The 16,390-nt window shown below is 52.9% G+C and overlaps 5 protein-coding genes across 5 annotated transcripts; 1 reads left to right on the top strand and 4 right to left on the bottom strand.

Annotated features, from left to right (window-relative positions):
• Positions 1-946: 946 nt before the first annotated feature.
• Positions 947-2,260, bottom strand: ColSpa_05053 (Cys-Gly metallodipeptidase DUG1; the record flags this gene model as incomplete). Its single annotated transcript, XM_049271265.1, has 3 exons — positions 947-1,064; positions 1,121-1,444; positions 1,500-2,260. The coding sequence occupies 3 exons, from the start codon at positions 2,258-2,260 to the stop codon at positions 947-949; spliced, it is 1,203 nt and encodes a 400-aa protein (XP_049127222.1).
• A 42-nt stretch (positions 2,261-2,302) lies between these two features.
• ColSpa_05052 (uncharacterized protein) lies at positions 2,303-2,583 on the bottom strand (the record flags this gene model as incomplete). Its single annotated transcript, XM_049271264.1, has 2 exons — positions 2,303-2,436; positions 2,526-2,583. 2 exons carry the CDS (start codon positions 2,581-2,583, stop codon positions 2,303-2,305), a joined length of 192 nt encoding a protein of 63 aa, XP_049127221.1.
• Positions 2,584-3,858: 1,275 nt separating this feature from the next.
• On the bottom strand, positions 3,859-6,784 carry ColSpa_05051 (xylosidase/arabinosidase; the record flags this gene model as incomplete). The annotated part of the gene is made up of 7 exons (XM_049271263.1): positions 3,859-5,244; positions 5,308-5,483; positions 5,623-5,761; positions 5,814-6,097; positions 6,149-6,269; positions 6,329-6,404; positions 6,462-6,784. 7 exons carry the CDS (start codon positions 6,782-6,784, stop codon positions 3,859-3,861), a joined length of 2,505 nt encoding a protein of 834 aa, XP_049127220.1.
• Positions 6,785-8,697: 1,913 nt separating this feature from the next.
• On the bottom strand, positions 8,698-10,613 carry ColSpa_05050 (lactose permease; the record flags this gene model as incomplete). The annotated part of the gene is made up of 5 exons (XM_049271262.1): positions 8,698-9,327; positions 9,389-9,810; positions 9,897-10,253; positions 10,311-10,332; positions 10,413-10,613. The coding sequence occupies 5 exons, from the start codon at positions 10,611-10,613 to the stop codon at positions 8,698-8,700; spliced, it is 1,632 nt and encodes a 543-aa protein (XP_049127219.1).
• Positions 10,614-12,701: 2,088 nt separating this feature from the next.
• On the top strand, positions 12,702-16,056 carry ColSpa_05049 (beta-galactosidase; the record flags this gene model as incomplete). The annotated part of the gene is made up of 3 exons (XM_049271261.1): positions 12,702-14,510; positions 14,558-14,861; positions 14,924-16,056. 3 exons carry the CDS (start codon positions 12,702-12,704, stop codon positions 16,054-16,056), a joined length of 3,246 nt encoding a protein of 1,081 aa, XP_049127218.1.
• Between the last annotated feature and the right edge of the window lie 334 nt (positions 16,057-16,390).

Below are 16,390 nucleotides of genomic sequence, written 5' to 3'. Positions count from 1 at the left end.
CGCTATTCAGCATACGGCCTGTGAGTATAGGTCTCTCAATCTGGGTTCTCCAGGGCTGGAAGGCAGTGATTAGAGCGGAGATTTCTACGATCCAGAGTTGACTCGATACTATAACGACCGCAAGATCGAAAAGTTCATCACAGCTATCGTTATTGTAGCTGGTTTCTTGATGTTGGTAGCACCATTGTGGATCTTGGTCTTTGTTTCTGGAGAACTTGAACGGCTTGGTGTCATTAGTGCATTTGTCGCACTGTTCCTTGCCCTTGTATCGACAGTCACCATTGCAAAGCCATTTGATACTTTGGCAGCGACGGCAGCGTATGTATGATTCGTATATGATTTAAAAACGTCTACTGACCAGACTCCCTCTTACTCAGGTATACGGCTGTATTGATGGTCTTTATGCAGATTGATTTTGTGGGGAAATCATCAGCATGAATAATAAAGACAGCATCATGAAACCGTCCTTGTAGAAGCAGTACAGAAAGTGGCGGGGACTGTTTGTCACGTCTGCATGAAGAAAGCTTCTGATGAGCAAATACAGCATGGAGTGACCAAGTGACAAGTGCGAATCATGAACATTCTGGCAATCAAAATTAGAGTAAATGCCCTACAATCCAGAAGTTCACGTTCCCATCGTTAGAAAAGTTGGGGTTTGCAATAGTTGGAGATGGTAATCTACTCGTCTGTGTCCTCCATAAACTAGACTGCATCAACTCGGGAGTGTACTTTGCCCATGTTCTGTTCTGCTCCTTAGATAATCACTACAAGAATACTAATGATAGTAAGTTTCGGAACCTTGAGATGATCATTTACATCTTCTGTTTACTTTCACGCCACAAAGACCCTGCCTCCTTTAGATAAGATCCATAAAGTTTGATGGCGTTGATGCTTTTTTACAACGTTAGCCACATAATTTGAAGCTGAGACACAGAAGAGTCACTCACTAGTTGCTCTTGTCCAGCTTTTCATTAGTACTGTGGTGTCCATCCGTAGGACGACCGACAGGAAGCAACAAAACGTTCTTCTTTAGGATCTTCTTGAAGTCTAGGGCGATAGGTATACTAGAATGATGTTAGCTGTAAAGTCGTGGTCTTCAACAGTGAAAATCTGCACTTACCTTCCGCCCTCACACGTCATTGCTGGCTCAACACCCCAGACGTTCCGGGTTGCCTGAATTGCAGCTTGATAATTCCAATGACTGGCATCCTCGTAGAACCAGTCATTCGGGTGCGCTTCAATCTCAATATCATTCTTGCTTCCGAGGCTATTAAAACGGTCATGAATGTACTTCCGTACAATATGATCGATTTCTTCCGCCTTCATGAAGGGCACAGTTCGAATGCTGAACTTGCCTACTAGCTTGGCAGGAATCGAGGTGACAGCTCCAGCACCTGGTAAGGCGTTCTCAATCCGGTGTAGACTAAGAGAAGGCTTCTTCCATCTGTTACGTGTAAGTTCAATGAGCATGGTAAATAAATCGTGGAGCTGTAGCTGACCGAGCGATCAAGGCATCAGCCTGATTATCGTGAAGGCTCCTTCCTCCAGTGCCACCGTAAAGGGAGTCTTCAGAGATATTCAGTTTCTTATAGCTCTCGTGCTCCTTCTCTGTGACTGGTTGGACGTTGTCGTAGATTCCAGGTATCAAAATCTTCCCATTCGGGTCCACCAACGAAGACATAATGTTCACCATATCGACCATTGGCTCGGAGATCTGGCCACCAAAGCCGCCGCTGTGAGCATCCTGCTTCGCGCCCGTGATGGTGACCAAATAGAAGATGATTCCTCTCAACCCTTGCGGGATGCTGATTTGCTCGTCGCTGACCCAAACGACGTCGGCGATGCAGACAACATCGATGTCAGAGAAATACTTGTCTGCCTCGTCCTCCAAAGCCTCTCGGAGGCCGAATGACCCGTGTTCTTCCATTCCCTCGAAACAAAAAACCAAATTCGCTGGCACTTCCATGTCAACTTTTTGGAAAGCCTCTATCATGTTGATCCATCCAACCAGAGGACCCTTGTCATCTGAAGTGCCGCGACCGCAGAGCCTGTCACTTTCCTCGACTGTCATTACGAATGGATCATATTTCCAACCGTCTTCAATCGAGGCAGGTTGAACATCATAATGACAGTATACGAGAACTGTTGGTTTTTCTGGGTCTTTTCCATATCGTCCGAGTACTAAGGGCGGAAGCTGGAGATTAGTACCCTTTTGCTCGCCAAGATTCTTGAGTGTAACATCGATTCCGACAGCTCTCATTTTGGCGGCAACCCATTCACTCATCTGTCTTGCACTTAGTCCTCACAATTTTACAAATAAGGGCTTCTTGAAATGTTTGTAGGCATGAATAGGCTTCTTGCTTCGTACCTCAAACACATCTTTCCTCCGATCTGCGTAGGCAGAGATGGACGGAATCTGGACTGCATCTCCGAGCCCTGTAAGATACTGGGGTGTGAGTATACTTTGTGCTTTGGTTCATACACCCAGTGTGCTTGGTCCGAGGTATGGATGTTTGGCTACTTACTTTCAATAAAGATGCTCTCAAGCTCATCGACTCTAACAGGGATCAGCATGCAGGCCATGAGGAGGTCCAGAATAAAAGATTGATATGCCTCACTTTGCATAGAAAGCAGTTAAGCTATCGCTGACACTGCTTGATGTATTCGAGGCCATTGTCAACTCTTATTTATCTGATAGATGGAAATAAGTCTTCGACAACGATCCAAGAGGAGCAGTTCTCTCACTGCCTTAGCATCAACCACGGCGCTATTTTGATTGTTGCTGAAAGAGGGGAAGAGGGGAAGCTCAAGACTCCAGATTAGTTCAGTTGCACAGGGCCCACGTTGGAGCGAGATCGGACAGTGGATGCGATTGATTGATCGGCAACGTGGGGGCCCAATGTCGTGGTCCACATCGTGCGTCTAGTTCGAAATGTTGTATGGAAGGCAAGGCCAGAACGAACGACCTTCCACACTGTGATTTCTGTACGTGGAAGTAACAACGCTTTCGTTCTCGGAAGCTAAGGCTAACAAGGACACGACTGAACATCCCGTCACTTGTTATCAGCTTTGGTGTCTTACCCCTCTAATAGCATCATTTTCGCCATCATTTCCAGCCTCTGAAGTTTATCACTCATCAGGCAGTTCGGAGATCGAGCTGAGTTTCTCGCCTCACATCAGGCCTGGATTTATTTGTTGAGAGACCAACACTCAATATGATTTTACCCTTTTCGGGAGGCGTGTCGGGGAGGTGGAGCCACAAGCCGGCCGGCCTCTGGTGGAGACATAAATTAGTGTACATCCGTAGTGCGGTAGAGGAGGTCAAAACGGTCCAATTGCACTGTTTACTGACTATTGATTCTCACACCAGAACCAAAGGACAGTGTAGTCTATTTTGGTAGAGTTGAGTTTTTAGATTCTGTTAGGAAGGAAACTGAGGCCATCAAAGTATAACCTTCGGGCTATGGGTATTCTCATTTTGCAATGGCAGGTGCGAAGACCAGGCAAGGTTATCACCACTTATCTGCGATAACTACAAACGGAATGCGAGCCAATGTAACGATGCCATCTTTTAGAATGTTATTGTTGGGGAATTCTCCGTCTTGCTACGCGGCCGACGTCAAATTGACGTGTGGTAAACTTCAGATGGAAAATTCTGGACCTCCAACACACCACTAACGGGAGTTATGCATCTTGGCGAATATTCAATTCAGGAATACAAACACGACCATGGAAGTTTCTCTTCAACTACCAGATATCTTGCAAGTAAACTGAGTATGCAGATCTCCCCGTGGCTTTCTAGACACTGCAACACAATGTACCATCTCAGGCGTCGTTCGCCTCCACCTTAGCTGGTGCCTATAGGCACTGAGAATACCACTCGTTTGTGACCTTGCAAGTATACGGCGGCACGCATTGGGTTGGGCCCTTCCAACCCGAGCCACCGCACTGCTCATACTGCTTCGCTAAGTTGGTCGCCGTGGGAACTGGGGTGGTGCTGGTTGAGGTCCGGACGGCGGAAGTGGAAGTCACTAAAGTAGTCCTAACGGAGGAAGTTGAAGAGGTCACGACCACAGCTGAGCTGCTGCTTGATACCCTGCTAGTTGATGTCGGAGTAACAGAGGTCGACCCGTTACCAGACGAAGAAATGGCGCCTGAGGCATAGAAGACACCACGTCCATTAGTACCGACGTAGACCAGATTCTCCTCGTTGCCGGAGCCGGCGAGCTTAGCGCTGTCGATGGCACCGAAGCTCTGGGATCCCTGAAGGTCCGTCCAGGATGCCCCAAGGTCAGCGCTACCGTAGAGACGTCTCCCTGCTGAGCCGGTGCCAAAGGCGTAAAGGTTCCAGTTCGAGCCGGAGCCCTTGCCGAGGGCAACCTTGTTAGTGTTGGTGAGGGCAGTGGACACCTGAGCGAAGGAGGAGCCGTAGTCAGTGCTGTGAAAGATGCCGGCGTCGGTTGACACCCAGACATCGCCTGCCTTGGCTGGGTGTGCCTCGACGTGGCGGATCTCAGTGGCTGACCCAAGGGAACCTGCAGTGGAGAAGGTCGCTCCGAGATTGGTGGAGCGATAGAAGCTGGAGCCAGAGGCACCGTAGAAGACAGTGTTGTTGCGCTTGTCGCTGGCGATAATGGCGCCAGCGGGGATGCTGGAGACCACAGCAAGAGAGCCCTGGTTGGCACTTCTCTGAACGCCTAGGGTCGCGGTCGACCACAATATGATGTCGGCGTCGGCTGAGTAGGCGACGGAGCCGCCGTACTGCGTAGTTCCGGCGGCATAGTTGACATTCCAAGTAACGCCGCCATCGGAGCTCACAGCCAGCTGCTGAGTTCCGGCGACGTTGCCGATACGGACCACGTTGGCAACCTTGTTGCCGGCGTAATCGACACCCACGGAACTGGCCCACATAGGGGTGGTCCAGGTGGTTTGGGGCGACGTATCGATGTTGCTGCGGGCCTTGTAAGTGAATCCATTGTTGTCGTAGGTGGCGACCAGGAGCTCTGAGCCACCTGGGGCGCTAGCGAGCTCCTGGATGGCCATCTCTTCGATGCCGTCTGCCAGGGACTGGATGTTGACCTTGGTCCCAGTGTCCCAGTTGGTAAGATCTCGGCCGCCGAAGATGGTTAGACCAGTACCCCACAGCCAGTGGTTGGAGTCGGTAGGGTCGATCTCAAGGGACTCGATCATCCAACCCAGGTCCTTGGTATCAACGTCGAGAAAGTTGGTCTTGATCCATGGGGCCTAGATTATGTCAGCAATTGGGTTACAAACCTTCAAATTCTCGATCGTTGGCAAACCTCATACCTTGGGTGAAGTCTGAATGTAGCTCAAATTTTGGTTACCGTCGGTTCCCCATGTCCAGATTTGTTTCCAAGTGGCACCGGAGTCGGTTGATCTAAAAAGTTTCGCATCGGGCCACCAGCTGTTCAAAGATGCCACCACCAGAGTGCCTGGCTTTTGGATGTCCAAACCCAATCCACCTACGTCTAATTAATATCGATTCTTCACTCTTTAATGTCTTCCTCTGCAAAGAAACAGTTGGGCGGTAGAGGACCAGGAAGGACACCTAATCGATCGCAGGTGGAGGAAGAGAAGCTTGAGGAAGTTTTTTTGACTTACCGAAGCCGTGGTACAAGTCCGGGCCAGGAGCAACGGGCGTGATGTCCTTCCAGGTGCCTGCGGTAATGTCATATCTCCAAACAGCACCGGAAGTGCCGTCATAAGGACCAGTTCCGTCAGAGTAGCTGACATACAGAGCCTTGCCTAGTTGTCAGTCTACTAGCATACCAATCATTCAACACGGAACTCACCTTCTCGGTAGGTTGAATCCTGCCCTTGTGAGGGAAGTATCGGCCAGGCTGGCCAGCGACAGCGGACCAAGTAGAGCCGGCATCGTTGGAGACGTAAATGGAAGATGTGGCGTTCTCGGCAACGCCGACGAAAATTCTGGAAGTGGCACCGCCCACAGCAGCGGAAGTAGGATCAAAGGTGACGAAGTTCAAGCCCTGGATGTCGCCGCTGTACTCATCGCTAGCAGGTCCAGCACGAAATGTGCCAACGGCAGTGAAGGACGAAACCTTTGAAAAGCTTGCGCCTGGAGAAAGTTAGAAATCTTTTTTTGTGGTTGAGACTTGATAGAACTTACCTCCGTTGGTACTCTTCCAGAGCCCGTTACCACTTCGGGCACCGAAGTAAACAATATTGGAGTTCTTTGGGTCAACTGCAAGACGCTCTCCATTTCCTCTCCCGGGCATGTTACCGCCAACCTGGTGTTCGTGTTAGTTAGTCGGTCCAGTTCAATGTTGAATATTCCGTGCAGCCTTACCTTGAAGGGTAGGTCGGCAAAGGACCATGTTGCACCCCTGTCCGAGCTGCGCGCAATCTGCCCATTGTTGGGATCCCTAGAGAGGAATAAGCAGGTAGTTCAACCTGCTCAAAAAGCTTAAAGTTATTCTTACCAGCTGTTCGTGTACATCCCGACGGCTATGAACACCTTCTTATCGTCTTGAGGATCCAATGCGAGCGCATCAACACCCCATCGGTTCCAGTGAGCATCGTCGGCAAAGTTGTTCGCATCGGTGACTGGAGTCCATGAGTCATCAGCATTAAGGCGGTAGAGACCACCAATGTCGGTCCTAGCATAGGCAACGCCCTTGGTTGTAGGATGGAACACGATGGATGGGACGAAGCCGCCCCCACCACCGATCTTAACGTTCTTCCAGCTGAAGGCTGCCTGGATCGGAGCCGCAAAAACAGCCAGGAGAAGATTAGAGTACCTCATCTTGGGCCAATGACTGCTGTCTAAAAAGACGAGTTGTCAAAAAAGTGGCACAGAAGTGGCCTCCAGGTTTATGTCGAAGGTGATATTGGGTTTATGGGGATGAAGGAGAAAAGAAAAAGATCGACGGCGAGGGTCTAACCCGGTACTATAAATGAAGAAAGTGAATAGTCAATTTCCTCACACCGGTTCCTTTGCAGGAACCCCAAACAGCACTCAAGGTCGCAACAGTGTAAGCGGATAATCACGTTCCTGGTATTGTGAAATCGAGCTCATCATTGTGACTCCGCCTCTCCGGAATGAGGCGAGTGAAGACTGTACTCTCAAATTTCCATCAATCAATTAGACCCTGACATGTCAGGTCGGGTGAGCTTGCCGTCCAAAGCGTCCCGACTGGCCGGACGCACTACACCCGTTTGCCCTTGAAGGAAGGAATGCTTCCGTTTGGGGAACCTGGAGTGAGGGGTATCAAGAACTTGGCGGCAATGGTTCATTTGGGCGCAGGTCCCAGGAACCATGACGGTGGTCAAACCCTGTGTGTCTGCTCGTCCCAATATCTTGAAAGCCTGAAAAGGAAGCGAAGCCTGTCACCCGGGGCATCACATGGTTGTTACCAAGTGGTCTAGGCGCCTTCTGCAGTTACTGGGGTACCGTGGTGCAAGGGGGCTTGGTTCCTCCAACGAAGACTAAAAAGCCGTCTAGGATTCGTTGCCCGCATTCCCGTGGCTACGGTTCATTTCCTGTGGCCGACGCGAATCGGCACACATGCTAGCATGTAGCGTGAGGTCCTGTAAGAGACTACGGGCGGCAGCAGCCCTTGAGGCGGGAAGAGACAACACGAACACATTGGGTTTTGTGCACCTGGATTTCTTATATTGCCTGCACGTCTCCTATTTGTTGCATTTGTTTTGTAGTCTCGGTGGTCTCTCTGATTCCTGAACCTTTCGTTACCCTTCCCAGGCCCTATAAATTATGCTACGCCGGAAAGGACATGGAGCTACGCCCAACTTTTATGTCTGTGGCATGCTCCAAGATTCGGATCCTTGAGGATCTGTTTCCCCCAAGAGCAGGCTGGGTGACACGGGACCAGGCCAGAAGTGGGATGCGGTAGATGGCCAAATCGGGAAGAGATGGATCGGGGTGGGCGACGCTCACTCAGATGCCCAGAGAGCCCAGAGAGCGGGAATGGAAAGCGCTCATTGGCGGACCTCATCGGGATTACTTATGTGGGGTTGCATTCTTCGGTACAACATTGAAACCACAGTCGTTCCCGTGGCTTGGAACGTAGCAAGAAGAGAGCAAAGGGCTGGAAATCATTGAGGGAGGGGCGTGAGAAGAGATTCAGCGATTGTTATTCTCATCCTATACGACTCTGGCTCATAGGCGTGAGGTCTGGTCACACGCAGAGGGTGGCTTATAAAGCCGAAGCATGTCGCTTTTGAAATTCGTACAAATTTTTTGAGGCCAACCATGATGTCATCAAGGTTGAGAATGTTACTAGCCTTGTCACTTCCTATGTCTTCTTCTTTGATTATAGTTCAATGCCAAACAGGCAATTGACCGCAGCTACCAAAAGCTTGCCTGTGGTGGACACTTGCAACTTCCATTCACTATCAATCAGGTTCTAGCCAGTAGCCTGAGGCTCTGTGTGGACTATCTTCTTAAGACTACAGTAGACGCAGGGTCAGACTGTCCTGAGCGATTACGTTTGTCAGCAATCACAGAAAGCCATCAATTGTTTTCTAAGTTATCATTCCCAAAAGAGCATTAGCTACGACTGTTAGTTCATGTTTGAATTTAGTACATACGAATTGACGTTGCGACAGATTGAATTTTATTGAGGAGCCAGGGCAAGTGATCACACCTTTATCACTAAGTACTAATGTCCAGCTAACAACCTAGGCTCTAAGAGCATTCTAAAGTCCAGACGTGGACTCGCCAACACTTAAAACATTTCCAGCCTCGTCGACAGCAACCTTTGTCTTCTTTGTTGACTCTTTCCTCGGGTTGCGTGCCTCAAAAATGGACTTGAGTTCTTCGAGAGTCTTGCCCGCGGTCTCAACGAAGAAGAAATAAATGATCACCATCTCCACGCAAATCCAACCAATGTATACCACATACAGCCAAAATCCTATTTTCTCGATGGCAACGCTGATTGCGTAGGTATTGATGATAATAGCGATGTTCAAAAAGAGAAACGACATCGCGGAACCCTTGGCACGGGTGCGGTTCTCCAAACACTCCACAGCGTAAAGTGTTTGAAGAGGAGTGAAACCCCAAGAGAAACAGATGCCAAAGACGTAAATGGATACGATGACACCGTAAGAAAGATTCTGATTTTTCTCAGACTCGGCGGTGAACGCTGTCAATAAGACATAGGAGATGAGGGAGCCAGCCAGGCCCGTCAACATCATGAATCGTCGGCCGAGCTTGTCAAGCAATGTAGCGCCGTAGATTGCTGCGATAAGGCAAAAAATAGGGTTGATGGCTGTAAGCAGCAGCTGGGTACTATCGCTCGTGATGCCTGCCTGCTTGAACATCTCAGGCTATTGCATGTGTCAGTGACTTTGTTCCGAGCTGGCTGTTTTCCAAAGGAACCAGACATACCATGAAGTAAGACACAACGTTGTTTCCGCTCCATTGGCCGAAAAACGCCATGGCAATCACCATGAGAAGCCGGTACCGAGCTGCTCTAGTGTTGAACAGCTCCCGCATGTCCCACCACGGGTTCTCGTCCTTGGTTAGACGGTTATCCTCTACAATCTCATGGTACTGAAGCTGCACAACAGGTGAGTTCACATCGCCATCGCCGTGGTACTTTGCGAAGAAGGCAAGCGCCTCCTCAGCCCGGTCGTGAGAGATCAGCCATCTGGGAGACTCGGGGAAGAACATAATGAAGCACATGACGACAGCGGGCATGCCAGCCTGGACGAGTGTGGGGATTCTCCAAGCCCAGCTGCTTTCGAGGTGCTCATTCGTCCCATACGTGGTCCATCCAGCGAGAATGTTTCCCAGCCACCAGAAGGTGTCTAATCAATGAATGTTGATCAGCGAAAAGCCCAATTTACAAAAGGTATTGCCCATACGTGCGGGTAGCTCAGAGATTTCTACTTACTGTAAGCGCCAGCCATAGTTCCTCTGTACTTGGGATGCGCAAGCTCAACGATGTAGGCAGGGCCTGCAGCAGAGGCAAGAGAGGCGCCAAAGCCGAGGACGAATCTTCCCGCAATGAACTGTCCGAGCGAGTTGGCGGGTGTCTGGATGGCGGTGCCGATGAGGACGATTGCGCAGCCGACGAAGATGCAAATACGACGCCCGTAGCCATCGGCCAATGGAGAGCAGAATGGGAAACTGGCTACCTGACCGACCTGGTAGATCATGAAGACGATACCAGTGGTCGAGCCGGCGCCGGAGAGGCCAAAGGTCTTTTGATATTGAGGCATTGCGTTTTGACTTCCCATGAGGGAGCTGTCTGTTGTATGTTAGCGTCTCCTCCATACACGATGCGCGAGAGTCCGGGTCGACTAACCAAATCCGTTCATTGTTGAAACCTATGATTGCCTCAATGTTAGATTGTGTTTGTCCATAACCGATTGAAAAGACGCCAAGGACAGAAGAAAGAAGAACTCACGAGATAGCCAATTGCAACGATGAAGTACAACTTGATCATATTGGGTGACCAAATATTGGGCGGTCTTTCGGCCAAGGCGGCCGCAAGGGCGACGGAGGCGGCATTGATCTCCTTCACCTCGCCGGCGGCGGCCTTCTCGTCAAACGGCGTGTTGTCATGCTCAACTTCGGCGTTGGATTTGGTTTCTTGGAGGGTAGCCATGGTGACTTGGGGTTGCGATTGAACGCAACGCAAATTTGTGAGGTCGCTTGAGAGAACGACGGAAAGGGGAAACACAAGACGCGGAAGATAAATGCGGGAGGGATGATGGCCTCTTTAAAGCAAGAGAAACCCAACCCCGGCCGAGGCATTCGATCAACAAGACAGGGCCAGCCGGCCATCAGTCAACGACGGATCCGACCATGGGGCCGGGACTCGACTAGCCACCGTTACATGACATCTCTATCTTCCCACACCCTACACCCTAACCCCCCCCCCAGGATTACGGGGGTTCGATGGCCGTCTCCACATCGCTCGAGGACAGGCCAGGCATTGGGCTGCTTCGCACGGGGAAGACGGAGCCGTGGCACGTGGACTGTTTTTCTCTCCCAGCGACTACTCTGTGTGACATGGAACATGACCGTCAGGAAATGATATGGATGTATAGTTGGTTCATACTAAATGCATTAAGTGGTTTTAGCATATTGAAAAGGCTGCCAATCCTTGGATCCCCGCACGTATCGTGTCCTCAATGGGCTGGCTTACCCCATTTCTCCTCCAAACTACGAGGGGGAAGTCAGAACCTGGCGTCGTAAATGCGACGTATGATTCGCGTAGTCGAACCATGTCGACTTGACATGCACCAAAGGGCCAACATGGGTGCTTTTGAGGGGAACCACGCGAAAGCGTGTCCGGTTCGGATGGTGGTGGCATCAGCCAAGGCGCGGGCGAACCAACAACGGTGTGTGGTGGCTGCAAACCGATCCAGTCCCCGGAGCGGTACCCGGCACAACGTCCGCCAAGTTCGATCATTTAATATAAAGCCGTCGCGGGTGCGGCACAGCAACAGATCGAAACGCACAAACCATCGACGACAGGGAGAATGCCGAGGCCAACCTGCGGCATGAGGCTGGGAAAGAACTCGAGAGAAAAATGAGAAAGAAAACCCTTTTCCGAAAGCAACGGATGGAGTCCGATGCGGAGACTCCTGATCCCCAGACGGGGTCGAAAGCCGAGGCCTCTCTCAGCGCTAGCCCCGACTGGGGGAATCATGGATCCTGGGGTTTGCTCCCACACAACCCACGGCGGAAGGCACCGCACGAGGAGACGCAGACAGCGCGATCATTGGCTGGTGGGCGATGGAGAAATTCTCGGATGGAGTCCGAGCCTGACTCGAGAGCTGGTCTAGAACGGGAGGTGAAAGGCTCGTAGTAAGGCACACGAGGGTCGGGAAGTTGGTGGTCAGTGACAGAAAAAGACAATGGTGCAGCAGACGAAAAAAAGACGGCGACATCCACAGCTACTTCTGTCGCCGCCAAGGACTCTTGTCCGAGGCACGTCGGCGATGGCATCACAATGAGCATTCTTCCAGGCCACCTCGGTCACACAACCGACAATAGCCGAACTAATCCCGGCTGGGCGCTCAGTCAGTGCCCGTCCGGGTGTTCGTCTCGAGACTCGCAAACCCCCAAGAATCGAGCACCGACGGTCACGTGCGTCTTGTTTTCTGGATCCCGACCTCGCCCCTCTATCCTCAGGCCTCAATGCTCTAACTCCAACTCTGAAGCATTACATAAGCCAGCTCGACCTCACCACGGCCAATCACCAGCTACCCCGCTTCCCCCAATACTTCCCCTTGCAGCAGGTCCCTCGTGATTTCCCCGCACTCCCAGACGCTGCACCGTCTCAGGTGACGTTCCTGACTTGGACAGACACCCAGAGCTCGGAACCTGTTTGTGAGACGGACAAGACATCAGTGTGCCAAAGCTCTCACTCGCTTCCCGCCGAGCCGAGCTCCAAACACAGCTCCAACCTCCAGCTTCATCTTCGTCTCCATCTCCATCTCCCTCTTTGTTCCTCCACCATTGATAGGGCCGTTCGTGAACTACAACCCGCCCCCATCCACCTTTCGCTAGACAGCTCGTTATCGTGTACACTATCTTCCTTGCGTGCCCGCCCCCGTCAATATCTCATCTCCGTTCATCGTGTCTCCACTGGCTCCGTTCTGTCTCTCCACCCCTTCTCGCCGTACCTGACAGCATAGTCGCATCGCCCTCCACCTCGGTTGCCGGTGCCGAACCTCGTATCGCCATGTCCGAAATCTCCGATGACTACGTCAATATCTCTTCCGAGACCGACCTCCATCTGAGCGTCTACATGGAAAAGCTAGGCCGTCATCGCCGCCTGGGTAGCTCGTCAAGTGACGACTCATCCAGCGCCGGCCCGTCTGGACAACAGACCACCACCGCCGAAAAGGCCCCCACGCACACCTTTCCCCAGAGTCTGCCGGACTGGAGCAACCTCAAGGTCATCCATCGCGGCACGCTCCCGCCCCGCAGCTATTTCTTCCTGTACAATAATGAAGAGGACGCCCTCACCAGGGACACCTCCAAGTCCAAGTCCAAGCTCCTTTCCGGAAAATGGAAGTTCCATCTGACCACATCGCCATTCCATGAACCTCGGGACTTTTACAAGACCGACTTTGACACGTCCGAATGGGACGACATTGTCGTCCCTGGCATGTGGCAGTGCCAGGGCTACGGCAAGGGTCCGCAATACACCAACCTCAACTTCCCCTGGCCAGTGGACGCCCCCAACATCCCCTACGATGACAATGAGTGCGGCCGACATGTGACAACCTTCAAGGTCAGAGACGACTTTGCGGACCACCAGCTCAGACTTCGATTCGAAGGTGTCGATTCCGCCTTCACCGTTTGGGTTAACGGCAAGGAAGTCGGCTACTCTCAGGGTGCCCGCAATCCCAGCGAATTCGACGTGACGGACCATGTCAAGATCGGCGAAGACAACGTCCTCGCAGTCGAGGTCTACCAGAGATGCGACGGCACCTACCTCGAGGACCAGGACCAGTGGTGGCTCAGCGGTATCTTCAGAGACGTCTACCTCCATGCCTTTCCCAAATTTCACCCGGTGGACTACCACGTCCACACTCTGCTCGACGACGACTACAAGGACGCCACCCTCAAGGTCGACGTCGAGCTGGACCGCGGCGCCTACGTTGACATGAAGCTCCTCGATGCCGACGGCAAGCTCATAGCCAAGGATATGAAGATATTTGACCGCCACAACAGCTTTGACATCCGCGTCAAGAACCCGCACAAGTGGACCGCCGAGACGCCGTACCTGTACACGCTCGTCCTCAACTTCAAGAAGTGCAGTTTGGTCCAACGGGTCGGCTTCCGACGCACCGAGCTCATCAAGGGCGTCTTCAGCATCAACGGCGAGCCCGTCAAGTTCCGCGGCGTCAACCGCCACGAGCACAACCCTGACTCCGGACGTGCAGTACCGTATGAGTTTCTCAAGCGCGACCTGCTGCTCATGAAGCACTTCAACATTAACGGCATCCGCACGTCGCATTACATCAACGATCCCCGACTGTACGACCTCGCTGATGAGCTTGGTATCTGGATCCTCGACGAAGCGGACCTCGAGTGTCACGGCTTCGGCGTCCTGGGGAACCGTAGTGAGGACTGGGCCACCGACAACCCCGACTGGCGCGAGGCCTACGAAGACCGCGCGAGACAGATGGTGCAGCGCGACAAGAACCACGCATCCGTCGTCTTGTGGTCTCTGGGTAACGAGTCCTTCTATGGATCGAACCATCAGCACATGTACGACGTGATCAAGAGCATCGATAAGTCCCGCCTGGTGCACTACGAGGGTGACGGCGGCGCTCGGACGGCGGATATCTATAGCAGGATGTACGCCTCAGCCGACGACATTGTCAACTCGGCTTCCGAGAAGGACTGGAGTAAGCCGCTTGTCCTCTGCGAATACATCCACGCCATGGGAAACGGACCCGGCGGTATCAAGGAGTACGTTGAGGCCTTCTACAAGTACCCGCGCCTCATGGGAGGGTTTGTGTGGGAATGGGCCAACCATGTAAGTCTCACGCAACGCAGCGTCTGTTCCTCGACTAACAGTCACAGGGCCTCCGCACCAAGAATGAAGACGGGGAGGAGTACATGGCCTACGGCGGCGACTTCGGCGACGAGCCCAACGACTACAACTTTGTCTTTGATGGCCTCTGCTTCGCTGAGCACACTCCCACGCCCGGCTTGGTCGAGTATGGCAAGGCCATCGAGCCGGTGCAGACCCTTGACATCAAGGACAACGAAGTCACCATCATTAACCGCTACGACTTTATATCCCTGGACCATCTCACCGCCACGTGGCACATCGTGGCCGATGGCATGGTCATTGGCGGTGACCAGGAGGTTGAGATCCCCCAGGGTAAGCATTCGTCTCATCACTCACGTTGTCATCAATATCATGCATCCCACTAACATCTACAGGCATCAAACCTCACACCAAAGCCCACCTCAAAATCAAGGGCCTCCCAAAGAACCTGACCGCCGAAGCATACCTGCACATCGACTTCGCCCTCGCCAACGACACGAACTGGGCTAAGGCCGGCCACCGCGTCGCCTTCGGCCAGCTCCCGCTTTCCAAGGCCCCTTCCATGACCGCCATCCTCTCTTCCCTCTCTCATCCCTTTGTCGACCCCGTCCCGCACATAACCCAGACCTCCCCCTCCCTCCTCTCCATCACCTCCTCCACGGGACTCTCGACCTGGGGCCTCGACCTCCAACTCGGCACCATCAGCTCCTGGCGCAAGGCATCCCACCCGCACCTCGAGCTGCTCACTGAGCCCTTCGTGATGGACTTCTACCGCGCCCTGACCGACAACGACCGCGGCGGCCGCTTCGGCCAGAACTGGCAGGACCGCCGCCTCGACCAGACGCGCCACTCCGTCAAGCGCGTCGAGTGGCGCAAGGAGAAACACGGCCTCGTCGTCAACGTCCACTCGCGCATCGCCCCGCCCGTCCTCGCTTGGGCCGTCGACACCTGGACCACGTTCACTTTCCACGGAGAGGCCGTCTACATCAAGATCAAAGGCAAGCCTAGCGGCCCTCTCCTACCCGACACGTTCGCCCGCATCGGGCTGACGCTAAGCGTCAAGGGCGTTGAGAAGGTCGCCTGGTGGGGCCGCGGCCCGGGCGAGAGCTACAGGGACAAGAAGGAGAGCCAGGCCTTCGGGAACTGGGAGCAGACCGTCGACGACCTCTTTGTCGACTACGAGTTCCCCCAGGACGGCGGCAACAGGACCGACGTCCGCTGGGTCGAGTTCCGCGGCCAGCTTCCCGATGAGGAGGGCGCCGTCGACAAGGACGAGCCCCTCGAGCGCCTCATCCGCGCTCGCTTCGGCGACCTCGACGGCGCGTCGTTCTCGGCGATGCACTACACGACCAAGGACCTGGACGAGTGCAAACACCCGTACGAGCTACACAAGCGCAAGAGGGAGGACACGGTCGTGAGGCTGGACTGGGCGCACCACGGTCTGGGTACCGGGTCGTGCGGGCCGGCGACGTTGCCGCAGTATGAGTTGAAGGCCAGGGAGTTTGACTTTGAGCTGGTTTTGGACTAAGTAATCGGACTAAGCAGTTGGATGGATGTATGTGTATGACAATGACAGGGCCTGCATTGAATTGTAAACCGGATTCTCACTGGCAAATGACCCGGCGCTCAGCGGTAGAAGATGTGACACAAGTGCAAGTGATGGTGATACTTTGTATTATACTACGTTGGTAATCGCATGATTGAATCGGACTGCAATCCCTGCACCTCTGATGCTGTTCTTGCAGTCCCAAAGCAGAGCCTATGTTTGCCTACACTTCGCGGCGGAGCGCGAAAACAGACCCTTCAAGCCCTGGTATACTCGTACGCTCCAACCTTGTCTTCGCTCGGAAGCGCCAGCAAGC

This window comes from Colletotrichum spaethianum (assembly GCF_022836535.1).
Source record: "Colletotrichum spaethianum MAFF 239500 DNA, contig11, whole genome shotgun sequence".
In the NCBI taxonomy this organism is placed as follows: domain Eukaryota; kingdom Fungi; phylum Ascomycota; class Sordariomycetes; order Glomerellales; family Glomerellaceae; genus Colletotrichum; species Colletotrichum spaethianum.
This window is presented reverse-complemented; position numbering and strand designations above follow the sequence as displayed.